Source organism: Rhinolophus hipposideros (assembly GCF_964194185.1).
Source record: "Rhinolophus hipposideros genome assembly, chromosome: 8".
Classification (NCBI taxonomy): Eukaryota; Metazoa; Chordata; class Mammalia; order Chiroptera; family Rhinolophidae; genus Rhinolophus; species Rhinolophus hipposideros.
The window spans coordinates 90,730,625-90,745,358 of record NC_138054.1 but is presented as its reverse complement, the minus strand read 5'-3'; the positions used below and the strand labels follow the sequence as shown (position 1 = coordinate 90,745,358).

Here is a 14,734-nt window from a genome sequence, read left to right as displayed (position 1 = left end):
TGTGGCTTCTGAGTTTTTCCAACATAAGGTCGCTCAAAAGTGATGTGCAGAGCTGGCCCTGTGTGTATGGTGGCATGGATAGCCGCCTACGTGGGACACGGGGACTATAATTTGGGTGGGTGAGGGACATCTCCATACAATGTGGCTCTTGTTTTGATTCAGCATCTTTCCCCTTGAATATACTTCCCCTCTTATTCTGCAACCCAAAGGAAACATAATGTGGGTGGAAGTAGACTTCTGCTTATGTTTACAATAAAATCCCAGTTTTCTATAAAATCCTTTTGGAGAAAAGAGGTTGCCTTTTTTCCATCGCCTTGGACACATAGATGGTCACTGCTTTTCTTGTCTGACATACTCTTGTGTCCTGGGAAAGAATTGTCATTGTGCCTTCTGTTCAGGACCTTTATAGAATGAAATCTGTATGAATGTCTGGTGCCATTTTCAAGATTTTGAAGGAAAATCTACCATGTTCGGGCTCCTCTTTCTCTGCCCCTTCCTTAAGTGTCTGGGTTCCCCAGGGCTGGGTCCTCAGCCAACTTGTCTTTCCAGTCGGCTTCCTCTCCAATCTCATCTGTTCCCATGATATCTCTATTTATTAACTTACAGATGATTTCTGGTCTAGTAGACAGAGGCCCCTCAAACTCAACATTCACCAAACGGAGTTAAGCAGTCCCTGCCTCATGCTCCACTTTCTGTCATGAACAGTGTCTGTCCCAGAGAACGGCACCATCATCCACCCAGTGTCCAAGCTACGCAAGTCCACTGGACTTGCTAAAGTTTTTGGACACCGTATGTATCACTCAGGATGGGTTGGAGATGTGCTTTATAACAAACATCCCCCAAATCATAACGGCTTAAAACTTTTTCCTCTCATGCTACGCGTCCAGTGCCAGTCAACAGGGAGGCTCTGTCATCAGTCCCTTAGAGAGGAACTTCTGTAAACATTTGTTTCAGCTCATCACTGCAGCAGGAAGGGAAGGCCAGGAATTACCGTATATTGCCACGTATATGCTCAGTTTTTTGCCCAAATTCGTGAGGGAAAAATAAGGATGCGCATTATGTATGGATAGTGCTAATTCCGTATCTATATGTATTTTTTTACTTTTATTTATGCTTATGAGTTAAAAGTGTAACTGAAAATCAATAATGATATCTGTATGCAAAATAATACCCTGGAATACAATAATCGGTTTTGTTGAATTTACAACAAATTTGCAATAACTTTCTATGGCCTTCTGTGATGCGTAAATATGGTAAATTTGTTACCAGTACATAAAGTTTCTTGTGTTTTGTAATTATTTGTTACATAAAAGCTCTTGTACCATAATGTTAAAAAATAAATGCTAAAATTCCTTTATAATACAAAAAACAAGAACCTAAATGTAAACAAACAAAAATTTGAATTAAAAAAAAATTTTTTTTCCTGAAAGTTTGGGCCAAAAACGTGGGTGCACATTATACACAGCAAAGTACAGTACGTCCACCTGGAAGTGGAGCCAAGAACTCTGCTCACATTTCATTGGCCAAAGCAAGTGACATGACCATGTATAACCTCAGGTGGTGGGGAAAGCAAGCCTACCTGTCACCGGGAGGAGAAGAAATAGAATGTTTCTTAACATTTGCCTTCATGACAGCAATCTCAGTCAAAGACTAGGGGCAAATTCCCCTTGTGTTGTATTTTCTAATGAGTTTGACTACTATACAATACTATATTTGCATCAGTAATAAAATTTTTTCAAGTATGGTGATATTTTTTATTGGTTTTGAGTGGGGGTGGTTTGCTTTAAAATTGACCAGACTTCAATTAATCTACAACAAAGGAAACAAGAATATACAATGGAGAAATGACAATCTTCAATAAATGCTCTGGGAAAACTGGACAGATAAACATGCAAAAACTAACTGAAAATGGATTAAAGACTTAAATGTAACACCTGAAACCATAAAACCCTTAGAAGAAAACATAGGTAGTAAACTACTTGACATAAGTCTGAGTAATGTCTTTTTGGATATGTCCCCTCAACAAGATAAACAAAAGCAAAAATAAATGGGACTTCATCAAGCTTAAAAGCTTCTGCATAGCAAAGGAAACCATCAACAAAACAAAATGACAGCCTATGGATGAAAGAATATATTTGCAAGTGATATAAGGGGTTCATATCTAAAATATGTAAGGACCTCATACAACTCTACAAAAAAATAATCTGATCAAAAAATGGGCAGAGGACATGACGAGACATTTCTCCAAAGAGATCATACAGATGGCCAACCAATAAGAAAAGATGCTCAACGTCACTGATCAGGGAAATGGCAAATGAAAGCCACAATGAGAGAGCATCTCACACCAGTCAGAATGGCTATTACCAAAAAGTCAACAAATAATGGGTTGATGCAGATATGGAGAAAAGAGAATCCTCACACACTGTTGGTGGGACTGCAAATTGGTGCATTCACTGTGGAAAACAGAATGAAGATTCCTTTAAAAACTAACAATAAATCTACCATACAGTCTAGCAGTTCCACTTCTGAGTATTTATCTGAAGAAAACAAAAACACTATTTTGAAAAGGTATCTGCACCCCTATGTTCATTGCAGCATTATTTACAATAGCCAAGATATGGTAGCAACTTAGGTGTCCACATATAGATGAATGGCTACAGAAGATGTACATTATATACAATGGAATATTATTCAGCCATAAAAAAGAATGAAATCTTGCCATTTGCAAACATATAGGTGGACCTAGAGGTGTTATGATAAGTGAAATAAGTCCAAGACAAATACTGTACAGTTTCATTTCTTTGTGGAATCTAAAAAAGCAAACAAACAGAACAAAAACACTCATAGGAACAGAGATCAAAAGGGTGGGGGATGGGTGAAAAAGGTGGAGGGGGATGTCGTCAATAATACTGTGACATGTTTGCACTTAGTGGGGTGATCACATTGTAAGGTATAAAAGTATCAAATCAGTATTGTACACCTGAAATGGTACAACTAATAGAATAGTGTATATCAACTATACTTAAATAAAAAACTAAGTACAAATTTTAATCAAAATTCTCCTTACCACCAGATATCAAGAAAAAATAAGTTTAAATAAATGGACCAGACTACTTAAATGTATTTAAAAATAAACATCTTTATTTACAACTGAGCTGCTTTTCATACTAGCAGAAAACTTAATCTGAAAAACTAAAACTAGAATTGACTAAACCAATTATGGCACAATTATTAGAGAATAATTGTTTTTTTCTCATCCTTTAAATAGCAAGCATTTAAAAGTCCTCTAAGTGCATTTAAGTCTCCGCCTTGTCTTTACACCGACAGGACCACACACAATCCTCTCCTGCCTCCATACCTGTTAATAGAAGCACCTGCCTCTGGCCAAGGCTCTTGCTCCTCACCCCAAACGAGGGACTGTCCTCCAGCAATTCCCTTCCGCAGCTCTTCCTGCCTGCATCCTTCACTTCTCCCTCCTTCCTGGGTCACCCTATCAAACAGGCAGTAACAGCGATCCCTCCCTCCAGCAAACACTTACTTGTTTATAGGTCTTCACAGTAAAATTCCTCCCTGCTGCTCCCTATGGTCATGGGCTCACGTCCCACTTTTTCTTCACTCCACACGACTCTGACATCCTTAACTAAAGTCACCATCTTGGTAAACTCCAACAGGAAGTGCTCTGTCCTTGTCTTCCTCTGCTTCTCACCAGCATTTGATAGTTGCCAACTCCCTCCTTGAAATCCCAGCTTCCGTGACCCCCCACTTTCTAGTTTTCTTTCAACGTCACCTCCTGCTCCTTATTCTTAGCTTGGCTCTCTGCTGGACCTCCACAATCCGTATGCCCCAGATCTTGGCCTTGGGTCTTGGGCCCTTTTCCCTCTGTCTGCACTCTCTCAGTGATAGTGGTTCACCCCATCGCTGTAAACTCCAGACACACTCTGCCAACTCCCAAATGTAAGCTGCGTTTCCTTCCCTGGCCTCTCCCCTAAGTTCCAGCCTGGAAAGTCCAGTTGCCTACCTGGACAACTCCACTTGGTTATGCAATGCACGTCTCAGACATAACAAGTGAAAGCGTAACTCTTGATCCCCCCTTTATCAAAACATACCATCCCCGACTTGCCCATAAGTTTGTCACATCCTATACAGCGCTGCTTAAACCAGACACAGGAGTCACCCTTGATTGCTCTCTGCTTCTCCCAACATATATTTCAATTCATTAGCAAGGCTCTGCGCTCAAATGTATCCCAAGTCCAGTCTCCCCTCTCACCACCTTCACAGGCCACCCCCCCAAGCTATCCGAAGCCCTCTTCTAGTCATCAGCGTCCCAACTCTTAACTGTTTTCTGTGCAGCCGTCTGACTGATACAAATCACTGTCTCGCTTGCAATCCTCCTCTTCCCACTACTACTAGAAAAAAGTCCCAAGTCCATTTCCCCAATTACAAGGCCCACCATGACCCGGCCCTTCCTAACCTCCAGACCTCATCTCACACCACTCTCGGCCCCCCCACTCTGCTCCAGGCAAGGTATACGCTTTCCGTTTCTCGACAACAAACCTGCTCTGCTTCAGGGCCTCTGCAAGGTGCTTTCCCTCTTGGGTCCACTTCCCCAGCCCCTTCTCTCACTCAGGTTTCAATTTCACCTTCTCAGGCCGGCCTTCTCTGCTCACTGGCTGATGTGCTTATTGCCTCCTTCAGCCTGCTCTCCTGTCCTTGCTAGTCCTCATCCCACTAGCTTGTTTTGTGCGCTACGTAGCACTTTCCACTTTCTATACTTGCTTTATGAAGTTGTTGATACGTTTTATGTCAATAACACATAGACTCCCTCAGTGGCAGGGACTTTTGCCACCACTCTATCCCCAGGGACCACAGTCATCCCTACCCAGATGTGCACTCAATAAATACTTGTCGAATGAATGGATGCAATTTGAAAAAACAGAGCTTCAGAGGAGAGAAATCGGCCATCATTGGAAAATAAGGTAGTTTATCCAACATGTGTCGTGAACAACTGGCACACTTCGCTTCTCCCTGCGCCTTTACATGCAATTCCTTCCGTTCCCTCAACAAATGCCGAAGCTCCTGGATGTGCAGGCACCGGGCGGTGGGGCTGGCGCTCCGCCCTGCGCTCTGCATTTCGGATGCGTCGGTACACAACCTCCAAGGAGCCTTCACACCGGTGTTTTCAAAAGGTTTCTCTGCACCTGCCTCTTCTGAAACGAGTGCCTTTTCCATACACTTGTCTCCCTACACTTGCCAAGTGAATCTGTAACTTTAGGAAGGCCAAGGAAATGTTTAAATTTCGAGGTCAAAATTACGTTTCTAAAAATAGGCTTCGACTTTTCCTGCGCGGCTCGACCTCCGGGGTCCGCCAAGCCCCGCACCGAAAGAGCGGGCGGGAGCGAGAGCCAGGTTAGGAAAGATGGAAACAACGGGAACCCGAGAAGACGCAGCGAAAGCGCTCGAATGCCCAGTCCTTCCTTCCGGCTGCCCAGGGGGATCCCCACGCGCCAGCCCCCACGTTCCCTACCAGCCTCCCTGACCCGGGCCACCTGCTGCCTCGCTCTCCGCCCGCAGTCCCTCACGTGGAGGCCGCGCCGACCCCGCCCACCCCCGCCGCCAGGGTCCCGCCTCCCCGTGAGTGGCCGACGGAACGTCCTATCACTGCCGCGCTGGCTCCAGTAGCCCCCGCGGCCCATCCCCCGGAGCCGTGAAGAGGGCCGGGCACTAGACTCGCGTGCCCAGGATCGAGCCACCTCAGGGCCCCTCCGCCCCCAGCCTACACGCCAGCCTGCCGGGATTGGCCGAGCGCCGCCCTCCGCCCGAGCGCGGTTGTTATGTAAGGAGCTCTGGGAACCTTCGCCCCCGCCCACTCGCCTTCGGTTATGTAACCCGGGAGCCCCAGTTCGCGCCCCGCCTCCGAACCAATGGGAGCCCGCAGAACCGGCGGCGGTGGCCAATCGTGAGGCCGGGGGGCGGAGCCGCGTCACGTGGCGTTGGGGGGCGCGGCGCCGGTGGCTGCCCGGCACGCGGCGGGCCTCGGGACTCCGCCGCGGGGCTGGACTGGGCGAGCGACTGCACGAGGGGCTTGTCGGCTGCGGCGGGTGAGTGCGCGTACCGGGCTGGGAGGCCTGGGAGCCCGCCGGCCGCGCGGCTGGAGGTTGCCCCGAGCGTGCCCTCCGCTCTGGGACTGGAGGCGGGGCGGCGCCGCTGGGCTGGGAACCTGGGGTCCCCGGAACTTTGTGCTTAAAGTTGCCCGCTTCCCGGAGTCCCATTTCTGGGCGCGCGCCGACTCCGCGGAGCTGCCCGTGGGCAAGTCGGTGACTCCGGGTCTGGCCCGGGCTGGGGGTCCTCTCGGGGGCTGCCCAGCCGGCCAGCCACAACCCGGTTTCCAGCACTGGATTGTCGCAGTGTTGTCACCTTGGTCTCCCCTCACCTCCCAGGCGGGGTCGCCGGGGCGTGGCGACATCCAAGGTGGCTTGGCAGTACTGGGAAGACACGTGCCTTCACGTGGGCGGAGAGGAGTGATTGCCGCTCTGTGACGACTGATAGTTTTCTTTAATGCAACGGCATGGACGAAAGGGAGGAAGAATTTGTGTCGCTGCTTGCAAGATAAGAAAGAAGCAAGGCTCGGATCGGGGGCTGCAGAGCCCAAGATGGACCGCCGTGCCGAGCTGGAGGTGTCCGGCGGGGAAGCTCGTGGCTCCGGGGGGACTGAACCGGAGGAGCTTGAAGGACCGCGGGCCGGGGGTGCCGAGGCCCCGGGGAAAGAGTCTGCGGAGACGCGGAGCCAGAAATGCCCGCTTCAGCGCACATCCCTGCAGGGCAGCCACAGGTGATCCTACAGCCTGGCGCGTTTGCTGTGCTTTGCGGACCTAGTCAAGGGGAGAGGAGGGTTGGCATCTCTTTCTTGTGTCTGTGAGTCGAGGAGAAAGTTGAGGGAACCCTTTGAATGAAATGCGCTGGGAAACAAGTCACCAAAGCACCAGAGGTAGATAAGCAGCAGCTGAGGAGTGTGAGCTGGGGCTGAAGTGGGAATGAGCCCGTGGGACGTGGGACGCTGGCCAGTTTCTTTGGCGGGGCTTCCCCCGCCTGCAACGGGGGGTCACCCTGTGAGCTCCAGGAAGTGGTCCCCGTTGGCTGAACACTTAGAAAGCGGCTCGGCACGTGCTAACGCCGTGCAATGAAAGTTGGCTGTTATACTTGAAAGTGTGGAGTTGCTTTTTATCTTACAGTGAACAGCAAGATCGAAACAGAGTTTCTGAAGAGCTGATGATGGTGGTTCAAGAAATGAAAAAAAGCTTCCCATCAGAGAGGCGCAACAAACCAAGCACTCTAGATGCCCTCAACTATGCGCTGCGCTGTGTGCACAGTGTGCAAGGTAAATGAGCGGGGGAGAAAACAGTCGTGCAAGTGCACGGGCGCTCAGAAACGTCGGTCAGGCCACGTGAGTTGTCAGTGTGCTTTTAGTCACAGAAAAAGCACAGAGATTTGAGGTTTTTATGGTGCTCTCTGCAAGATGAGCAGATCTGTACTGATGTGATTAGCGTCTTCGTTTCTCAAAGTGGGAACACCAGGAGAACCTTGTGTAATCGTAGTTTAGTAACTGCAGTATTTCATTGATTTGGTGCAGGAGAGTAGAGGTTAGCAAAAGCACATTTTGAGGACTCGCTTTTTAAAGGAGCATTGTCTTCTATGGGCATGGGGGGGGGCGGAAATACATTTGACGAAATGAAGTTTACCCTGTCATACACATACTTTTCTAAATCAAGAATTTACCAAATTAAAAATGAACAGTTGTAAACACTTTTTTCTCGCCGACTTTTCTTGAGAATTCATAAAGTGCTCAACTCTCTAGCCCAAACCTCTGTGGCTTCATATATGACACATGGTTCCTGAATACTGGAGTCATGTTTCTGCCATCACAATGTCCTGTGTATGTATTTGGAATTTTCGGTTTCAGTACCTTGTTTTAGTACCTTAAACATGTCTTGCTCCTTGGGATGTATAGCATGCACGATTGATAAAATTCATACTCTTAAGTTTACACAATTATCTGCATTTTAGATGAAAGAAAAAAATCTGGTTTCGAGGAAAACACACTGAGGTGTCCTCATCCTAAAAAAAATAAGCCAGCTTTAACAGCAACAAAAATGACTTCCAAAAATACTGTTTTCACTGGACTACCTATTTATTTTCCTGTGTTTCTTAGCAAACAGTGAGTTTTTCCAGATTCTCAGTCAAAATGGAGCACCTAAAGCAGCTGTGACCACCTACAGTCTTGCGGAACTGGCCACTATTGCTTCAGAACACACTTCCAAAAACACAGTAAGAATTCACGAATTTTGCCATCTCAACCTGGGTGATTTTTCTTAACTGTACCTAGATGTAGGTTTTTAAGATAAGAACTCAGAGTTTCAGTAACCACAGATGGAGGTAAATAGGAGAAAACTGCCAATAAGGCCCTTGCCAGAGTAAAAAAAAACCGTCTGAGAACAGGAAGCTGTGCGTAAGCGGTGGTTTGCTTTGCTTTGGTCATGAGGTGCCTTTGTCTCCTTAGCATCCCTGAGTTCTCTCAAACTAAGAGAGAAAGATAACTCTGCGGAGTAATTTCCTGCATTTTATTCTAATCTCCGAATTGTTAATTTCTATTTATATCATTCTTAGTTCAATACCTACTACTTCACGTTGTAACAACTGGATTTTATAGACCAGGTGAGTTGAGATGCTGTTCTTTTTCGTAAAATTTTGGAAGAGACATTTAGTATATCATTTTTTAATCTTTTCATGTTCACAGAATAATTAAGCCTCATGTTTTGTTGATACAGTAGAGATTACTTAATTTTATATTTAGGCCTCAACATAATTATAATGTAAGGATTTTATAATATTGGAATGTAGTCTCTTCCTAATACAACAGTAATGCTTATATTACTACTTGGTGTGTTCATAGTGCTGTCATAGGTGCCATGGAGATTTAAGGAAAAAAGTTTAGGAAAACATTTCCCCTTGAAGATCTTCAAAACAAAGCTAGAGAAGAAAACATAGGCCAATGATAGCAGATACAAACAGTGGTTGATGATAACACAGTTATATTTATGTCTAAATGGAACACATTAGAGACATTCTTATGTAATGAGGTTTGTTAAAGACAACGTGTTGGAGGGGAATCGTGACCTTGGTCTTGAAGCCTAGAATGTGCATTGGTGAAGAGAAGAAAGTCCCGCTAGGTGTAAAGCACAATTTGCAGAGGACAGGGAAGCAGAAGTGTCTGCATGGGCGCGTGTGCGTGCACATATGCATGTGTGTGCGTGCATGCGCGTGTGTGCATGTGTGTGCACGTGTGCATGTGTGTGTGTATTGTATGGGTGTTTAGTCAGTGTAGAAGGAGCTGGTATATCTTTTGGTACAGAAATCAAACCTTCAGAAGGTAAAATGCAGGTTTTACGGTGATAATTAAGAAGTATATTGGAGAGTTTTGTTGCCTTTGCAGGATGTGTGTGTGTGTTTCAAGCTGTTGATCATGGTAGAAATCTAGAAGAAGTTGACCTTTCAGAGAACATTGCTCGTCAGTATCTCAATATTTGCATTTATTTTCAACGTTTTTCATAGGATACCTTTGTGGCAGTTTTTTCATTTCTGTCTGGAAGGTTAGTGCACATTTCTGAACAAGCTACCTCGATCCTGGGTTGTAAGAAAGATTTCTTGGCGTCCTCTCATTTTGTTGAACTGCTCGCCCCTCAAGATGTAAGGGTGTTCTACACACATACTGCCCACACTCAGCTTCCCTTCTGGAACAACTGGACCCAAAGAGGTAACAGGACCAATATTCAGATGTTTATCTCGCCTCATAAATATAAATATAAAAAGTCCAGAAGATTGTACCAACTGACAGTGTCATTAATCACGTGTCCTCACAACCCTCGTGCTAGTGGTTTGCATCAATTTTATTGATTTCTTTGCATTAATATTATTGACTCGTGAAGTGGTCATTCAGACATGTTTAAATTTGCCTCTTAGGGAAGATTAGGGGGCTGAACCTCTTCCCAAGTATTTCCTGACTATTTGTATTTCTTCTGGTTCGAGTTCCCTGAATATACCTTCTGAGCATTTGTTCACAAAAACCCTCAGTTACAGGAACCAAGGAAATACTTGAAGCCAAGCTATTACATACATACTGAAGAAGCATGAACCACACAAATGCTATAGCACCAAAATATTGAGTATGGTCCAGGGTTTGGCACGTCTAAGGAAGGATCATAGGGACAATCAGAAAATGGGCTTTCGAAGGATCAAGGACAATGTACATGGGTAAAAAACCACATGTATTCCAGTTTAAAAGTAAAGGGACCAATGATCAAACTATCAAAATTCATAGAACTATCAAAGTTACAGTCCCAGAATTCTGAAACCAGAAGACAGTTCTTACAGTGTGCCTGTGAAAAATAAATGAAAGAATTGGATCAAGTAAGTGTCAGGAATTTTTACTCTAACTATGCTCTAGTCCTAACCTAGAAACTGCCTCAGTAAAGGTTTAGGTAAGCTCATGGAGGAATGAGGGCAAGATAAGGATGTTTCAAAGATATCCCTAATTTCCTGAGACGATTGCTATGGACAGGAACCAGACTTTGGTGCCCCTTTCAAAGGCATGCCTTTGTCTGGTGACAGTTCTCCTGCGTGGCAGCAACAGTTTCAGGCAGTCACACTGTCAGGCGGGCCGTGGTTAAGAGCAGGGGCTCTGGGCTCACCCCACCAAGGTGAAATCTGTCTCTACACTTATTGGCAGTGTGACCTCGAGTGAGTCACTTAGCTCTGTGCCTCAGTGACAGCAGTGGCTGAGAAAGAGCATGGCTCCTGGCTTCAGGGGACCTAACTTCCTGTGGGCTGCTCTTAGCCATCGCCTGTGCACAGAGTGGGTACTGTGGCAGGACCATTCCGTGGAGATGCAGGACTCCCCCAGGGCATGACCGTGGTCTGGCCTTCCCTTTGGCTGCCTGGTCATGCTGTCCTTTCAGCTGTGCTGCAGGCCGACTGCCCCCCACCATCTTCCTTCGTTCTCGCTCCTTCTACAGGTGTCAGCCCTACACTGGGGGTAGAGGGCTCCTCTCACCTTCTCCTCCTCCCTCTCCCCAAGTCTCCTACACAGCTGATCTCATCCTGGCATCTGCCTCTGGGGCACCCAAACTTAATAGTCAACCTTGTCTGTCAATCGGGGATGACGAGTATCTGGACTTTTTAGTTTGCCAACACATGATGAGAATCATAAAATGATCGTATCACTTAGCCAGGAACACAACTTTGGAGAATTTATCCAAGGAAAGAAAAAAATGAGAGAAAATTGTACATCATATAAGTATGCTATAGAGCTGTAAGTAGTCTAAATTCTCAGTTTTTGAGACATGTCCAGACTACTGCAGTGGAATGGAATATTACCACCAAAATAATTGTCAAAGGATCATTACGCTGACGTATAAAGTAACGAAAATGGGCAGGGCAGTTGTAGAAACAACAAGGGACGACGGGGTAGTAAGGGAGAGACGCAAGTGGGACACTCACTGTCTCACTGGAGGGTGACTGTTAGGTGACTGTTAGCATGGGAAAGCCCTTGGAAAACACCGGACGCGACTGGATCTCCAAGTGAGGAGAAATGGTCCTATTTTCATCAAGAGTACCTCTCGGGAAAAGTAGTTTATTGTTTGTGTGGTGACAGTGTGCCATTGTCTGGAAGGGCTGCTCTGCGGGGTTCTCTGGGAAGGGTGAGTGACAATGTGTCTCTGTCTCCAGCAGCGTCCCAGTACCAGTACACTCCAGTGAAATCCTTCTTCTGTAGGATCCGGTAAGTGGAGGGGCTGGTGGGGGCGGAAGCCGGGACCGCGCTCTGATGTGATTTAGCACTTACTTGATGCTCTTTTATTCAGCTAGGTCTGTTGTGGATACAAAAGACAAGCCTTGCTTCTTGCCGCAGAAGTTTGTATTTTGGTTGAGGGGAAGGAACATATCCCACGACAAAAGTAGATAATGCAATAGGAAAAAAGGTCAGAAAGATGATTTTCACCCAGGGGCATGTCAGAATCACTGGAGGTTAAGTACATTTTCAGATGACCAGGGTTTGGGGCTCTTTTGTTTCTATTGCCTTCCTTTTTGTTATTTGGACACGTTTAAAATTATTGAAACTTTGAGTAACTTTAGAGAAAGCAAGATAGGTATATTTATGAGAAGGATTTAAACTAGAAGAAAATAGACCAAAATTTTAATAGGAGTTCATTTCTGGCAGGACTCAGGGGTTTTTTTCTTCTAAATTTACAGATATGTTAATGTTATATTAACCTTAATGTTAGTTTCACAATAAAATGTTGTGACGTTTATTGGGCATTGATACATGAATCTGGAGTTAAGGGCAGAAATCCGGGCTAGAGACAGATATTCAAGTCATCAGCACACAAATGGCACTGAGAACCCTGGGACTGGAGGAGCCTGGAAAAGTCATTTCCAGAAACGGGAGGGGAGCTGGAAGTACGAGGACAGATGCTTGTCAGCCAGTATCAGGAGAAGGCACTCATGTCCCAGTGACAGAGGAAGCAAGGTCACAGTTGAGACTGGAGAACTGTGAGAAGACACTGGATGTGAGGAGCAAAGAGAAAGTGAGATGGGGAGTGGGCTGTGGACCCTCTGGGCAGCTACGGCCCCACTGGGATCAGCAGTCCCATGTCAGCGATGGGAGGAGCGGAGGCATGATTGCTAGGCATGGTCAGGTATGAATTCAGTCTGGACATTTTGACTTTGAGGGGATAGTGGCATGAATGTCCAAGTAGAAACATCCCTTGGGCAGCTGGAGCAATAAGACAGGGTGAAAACCTTGGTCGTTGTGCATCAGAGCCACCCTACCTCGAGAGCTTGTGTGGGAATGCGAAAGCAGGGGCGAGGGGGCCCTTGGTGCACAGGGCCCAGCCCTGCCGTGGCCCCTCCCGAGCCAGGAGCCTCAGGGAGCACTTGACTGCCCACAGCGTCCTACACCAGTGAGCGTGGTGTCTCCGGCTGAAGTGGTGTGTTGATGCATCCTTAGAGTCTAGGAAGGGACGACGGAGAACTTGGCACGTGACCACAGGGAACCCAGTTTTCTGCCATGTGGCACTCAGTTTAGACGTGTGACGCCGGTAGTTATGCCTGTCCCCCTTCACAGCAGAAGTGGGTGAGTCAGACTGGCTTGGGGCCTGGAGGTCAGGAGAAAAGAAAAGGAGTCACCGGTTCTGTTTTGACACTCCCCGTCATCCACGCCAGTTCTCCGTGAACCTCCCACTCACTCCGTAACAAGGGAGTATCATTGCCCTCGAGTATTGAGCATTTAAACTGAAGTTCCCCTTCTTTTTGAAATAAATATGTTTAAATGTTTGAGATGTGGCCACAAGTCTCTAGGGAATGCCCAGTAACATTTGTCCCAGCTGTGTGTCCCGGTGGCCCCTGATGGATGCATCAGGGCCGGCACCGACCAGTTTTACTCTTTGCAGTGGAGGTGAAGACAGACAGCAAGAGAAGCACTGCTACCCGTTCCGGATTATCCCCTATTTGATTCATGTACGTGGCTTTGCTGGACCAGAATCCGAGCCCTGCTGTCTCACCCTGGCTGAGAAGATTCATTCTGGTTACGAAGGTAAGTGAGCGTGTCTGCTGTGGGGTCAGAGGCAGCCTGTCAGCCTGTCAGGTAGGAACCCGAGAGCCTGTTCCCTGCGGCCGGCCGGCCGGCGTGGAACATGGGAGTGCTCGGGCCCTCAGCGTGGCCCTGCTCTCTGAGCGTTTGCAGCTGCTTCTCCTGCCGTCTCTGTTTACTGACCTCGACCTCTTGTGCAGTCCTCTTTTTCAAGGGCCTAAGCATGCACTTGCCACAGATAGTTGGTTCTCTAATCCTTTCTCCGCCGGCGACCATCCTGTGGCCTTTACGTCTCTCTTGTGTGAAATAATCACTGAAGTTGTACAGCAAGGCCACAAGAATGAATTTATGTTTGAAACGGCCAGGTTTTTACTTTGTGCAAATATAAACTTTTCAGTATAGTTTATGTCTTCTGGTGGCAGAACTACATTTTTAAATTCACACATTAATACAGAAACAGCTTCCTTTTATTACAAGGAATTACGCTCCGTTCTGCTATAATGTAGCGTATGCTTTTCTAAAAATGATCATCCTATGCCAAAAAAAAAAAAAAAAATTGCACGATAAAAGCCACAGGGCCTATAGGAAAAATGAGGTCGGGGCACAGCACTCAACCACACGTTACAAATAAGACAGGGATCTAATAAAAATGATAACTCAGTTTTAAACATGGAATGATTAAGAAATATACAAACACTCACTATGGAATGCCCTGCAGTTTTCATAGGACGTGGGTGTTGCAATGACTGCAGCTCCTGAGTTATTGTAAGGGGTGGAAGGTAGGGTCTGTGAAATCCGACAGGAAGTTCTAACATCGGGTGGGACATGCATGTCTCATAGCACACGCGGTGCACAGAGGTAGGAGAAAGGTGTTAGAGGTGTGGGCATGTTTTTGTGTATTCCTAAGCGACTCCATTCAGTTGGGTGTTTTCTGCATTCACCTCATGTTTCTTGCAAATGAAATCATGTATAAGCAAATGCAAAGTTAGCATTATGCTCAAATTGTCCCCTAATGACTACATTTTCCACGCAAGCTGTTGCAGAACTGACCATGCCAATGTTATTACGCAAATTAAAAATGCTCATATACTGACA

General features: G+C 46.3%; 1 protein-coding gene across 6 annotated transcripts in view; it reads left to right on the top strand.

The window, feature by feature from the left end:
* Positions 1 to 5,965: 5,965 nt before the first annotated feature.
* PER3 (period circadian regulator 3) overlaps positions 5,966 to 14,734 on the top strand; it is a 46,823-nt gene continuing 38,054 nt past the window's right edge. For all 6 annotated transcript variants that reach the window (XR_013993870.1, XR_013993871.1, XR_013993872.1 and 3 more), the window contains exons 1-7: positions 5,966 to 6,098; positions 6,438 to 6,829; positions 7,230 to 7,375; positions 8,207 to 8,322; positions 9,607 to 9,808; positions 11,779 to 11,830; positions 13,500 to 13,642. Coding sequence is in view for 2 of the 6 variants with exons in the window: in XM_081057653.1 (XP_080913779.1) it covers positions 6,651 to 6,829; positions 7,230 to 7,375; positions 8,207 to 8,322; positions 9,607 to 9,808; positions 11,779 to 11,830; positions 13,500 to 13,642 (838 nt within the window). In the remaining 4 variants the exon portion in view is untranslated. The remainder of the gene's footprint in view (positions 6,099 to 6,437; positions 6,830 to 7,229; positions 7,376 to 8,206; positions 8,323 to 9,606; positions 9,809 to 11,778; positions 11,831 to 13,499; positions 13,643 to 14,734) is intronic.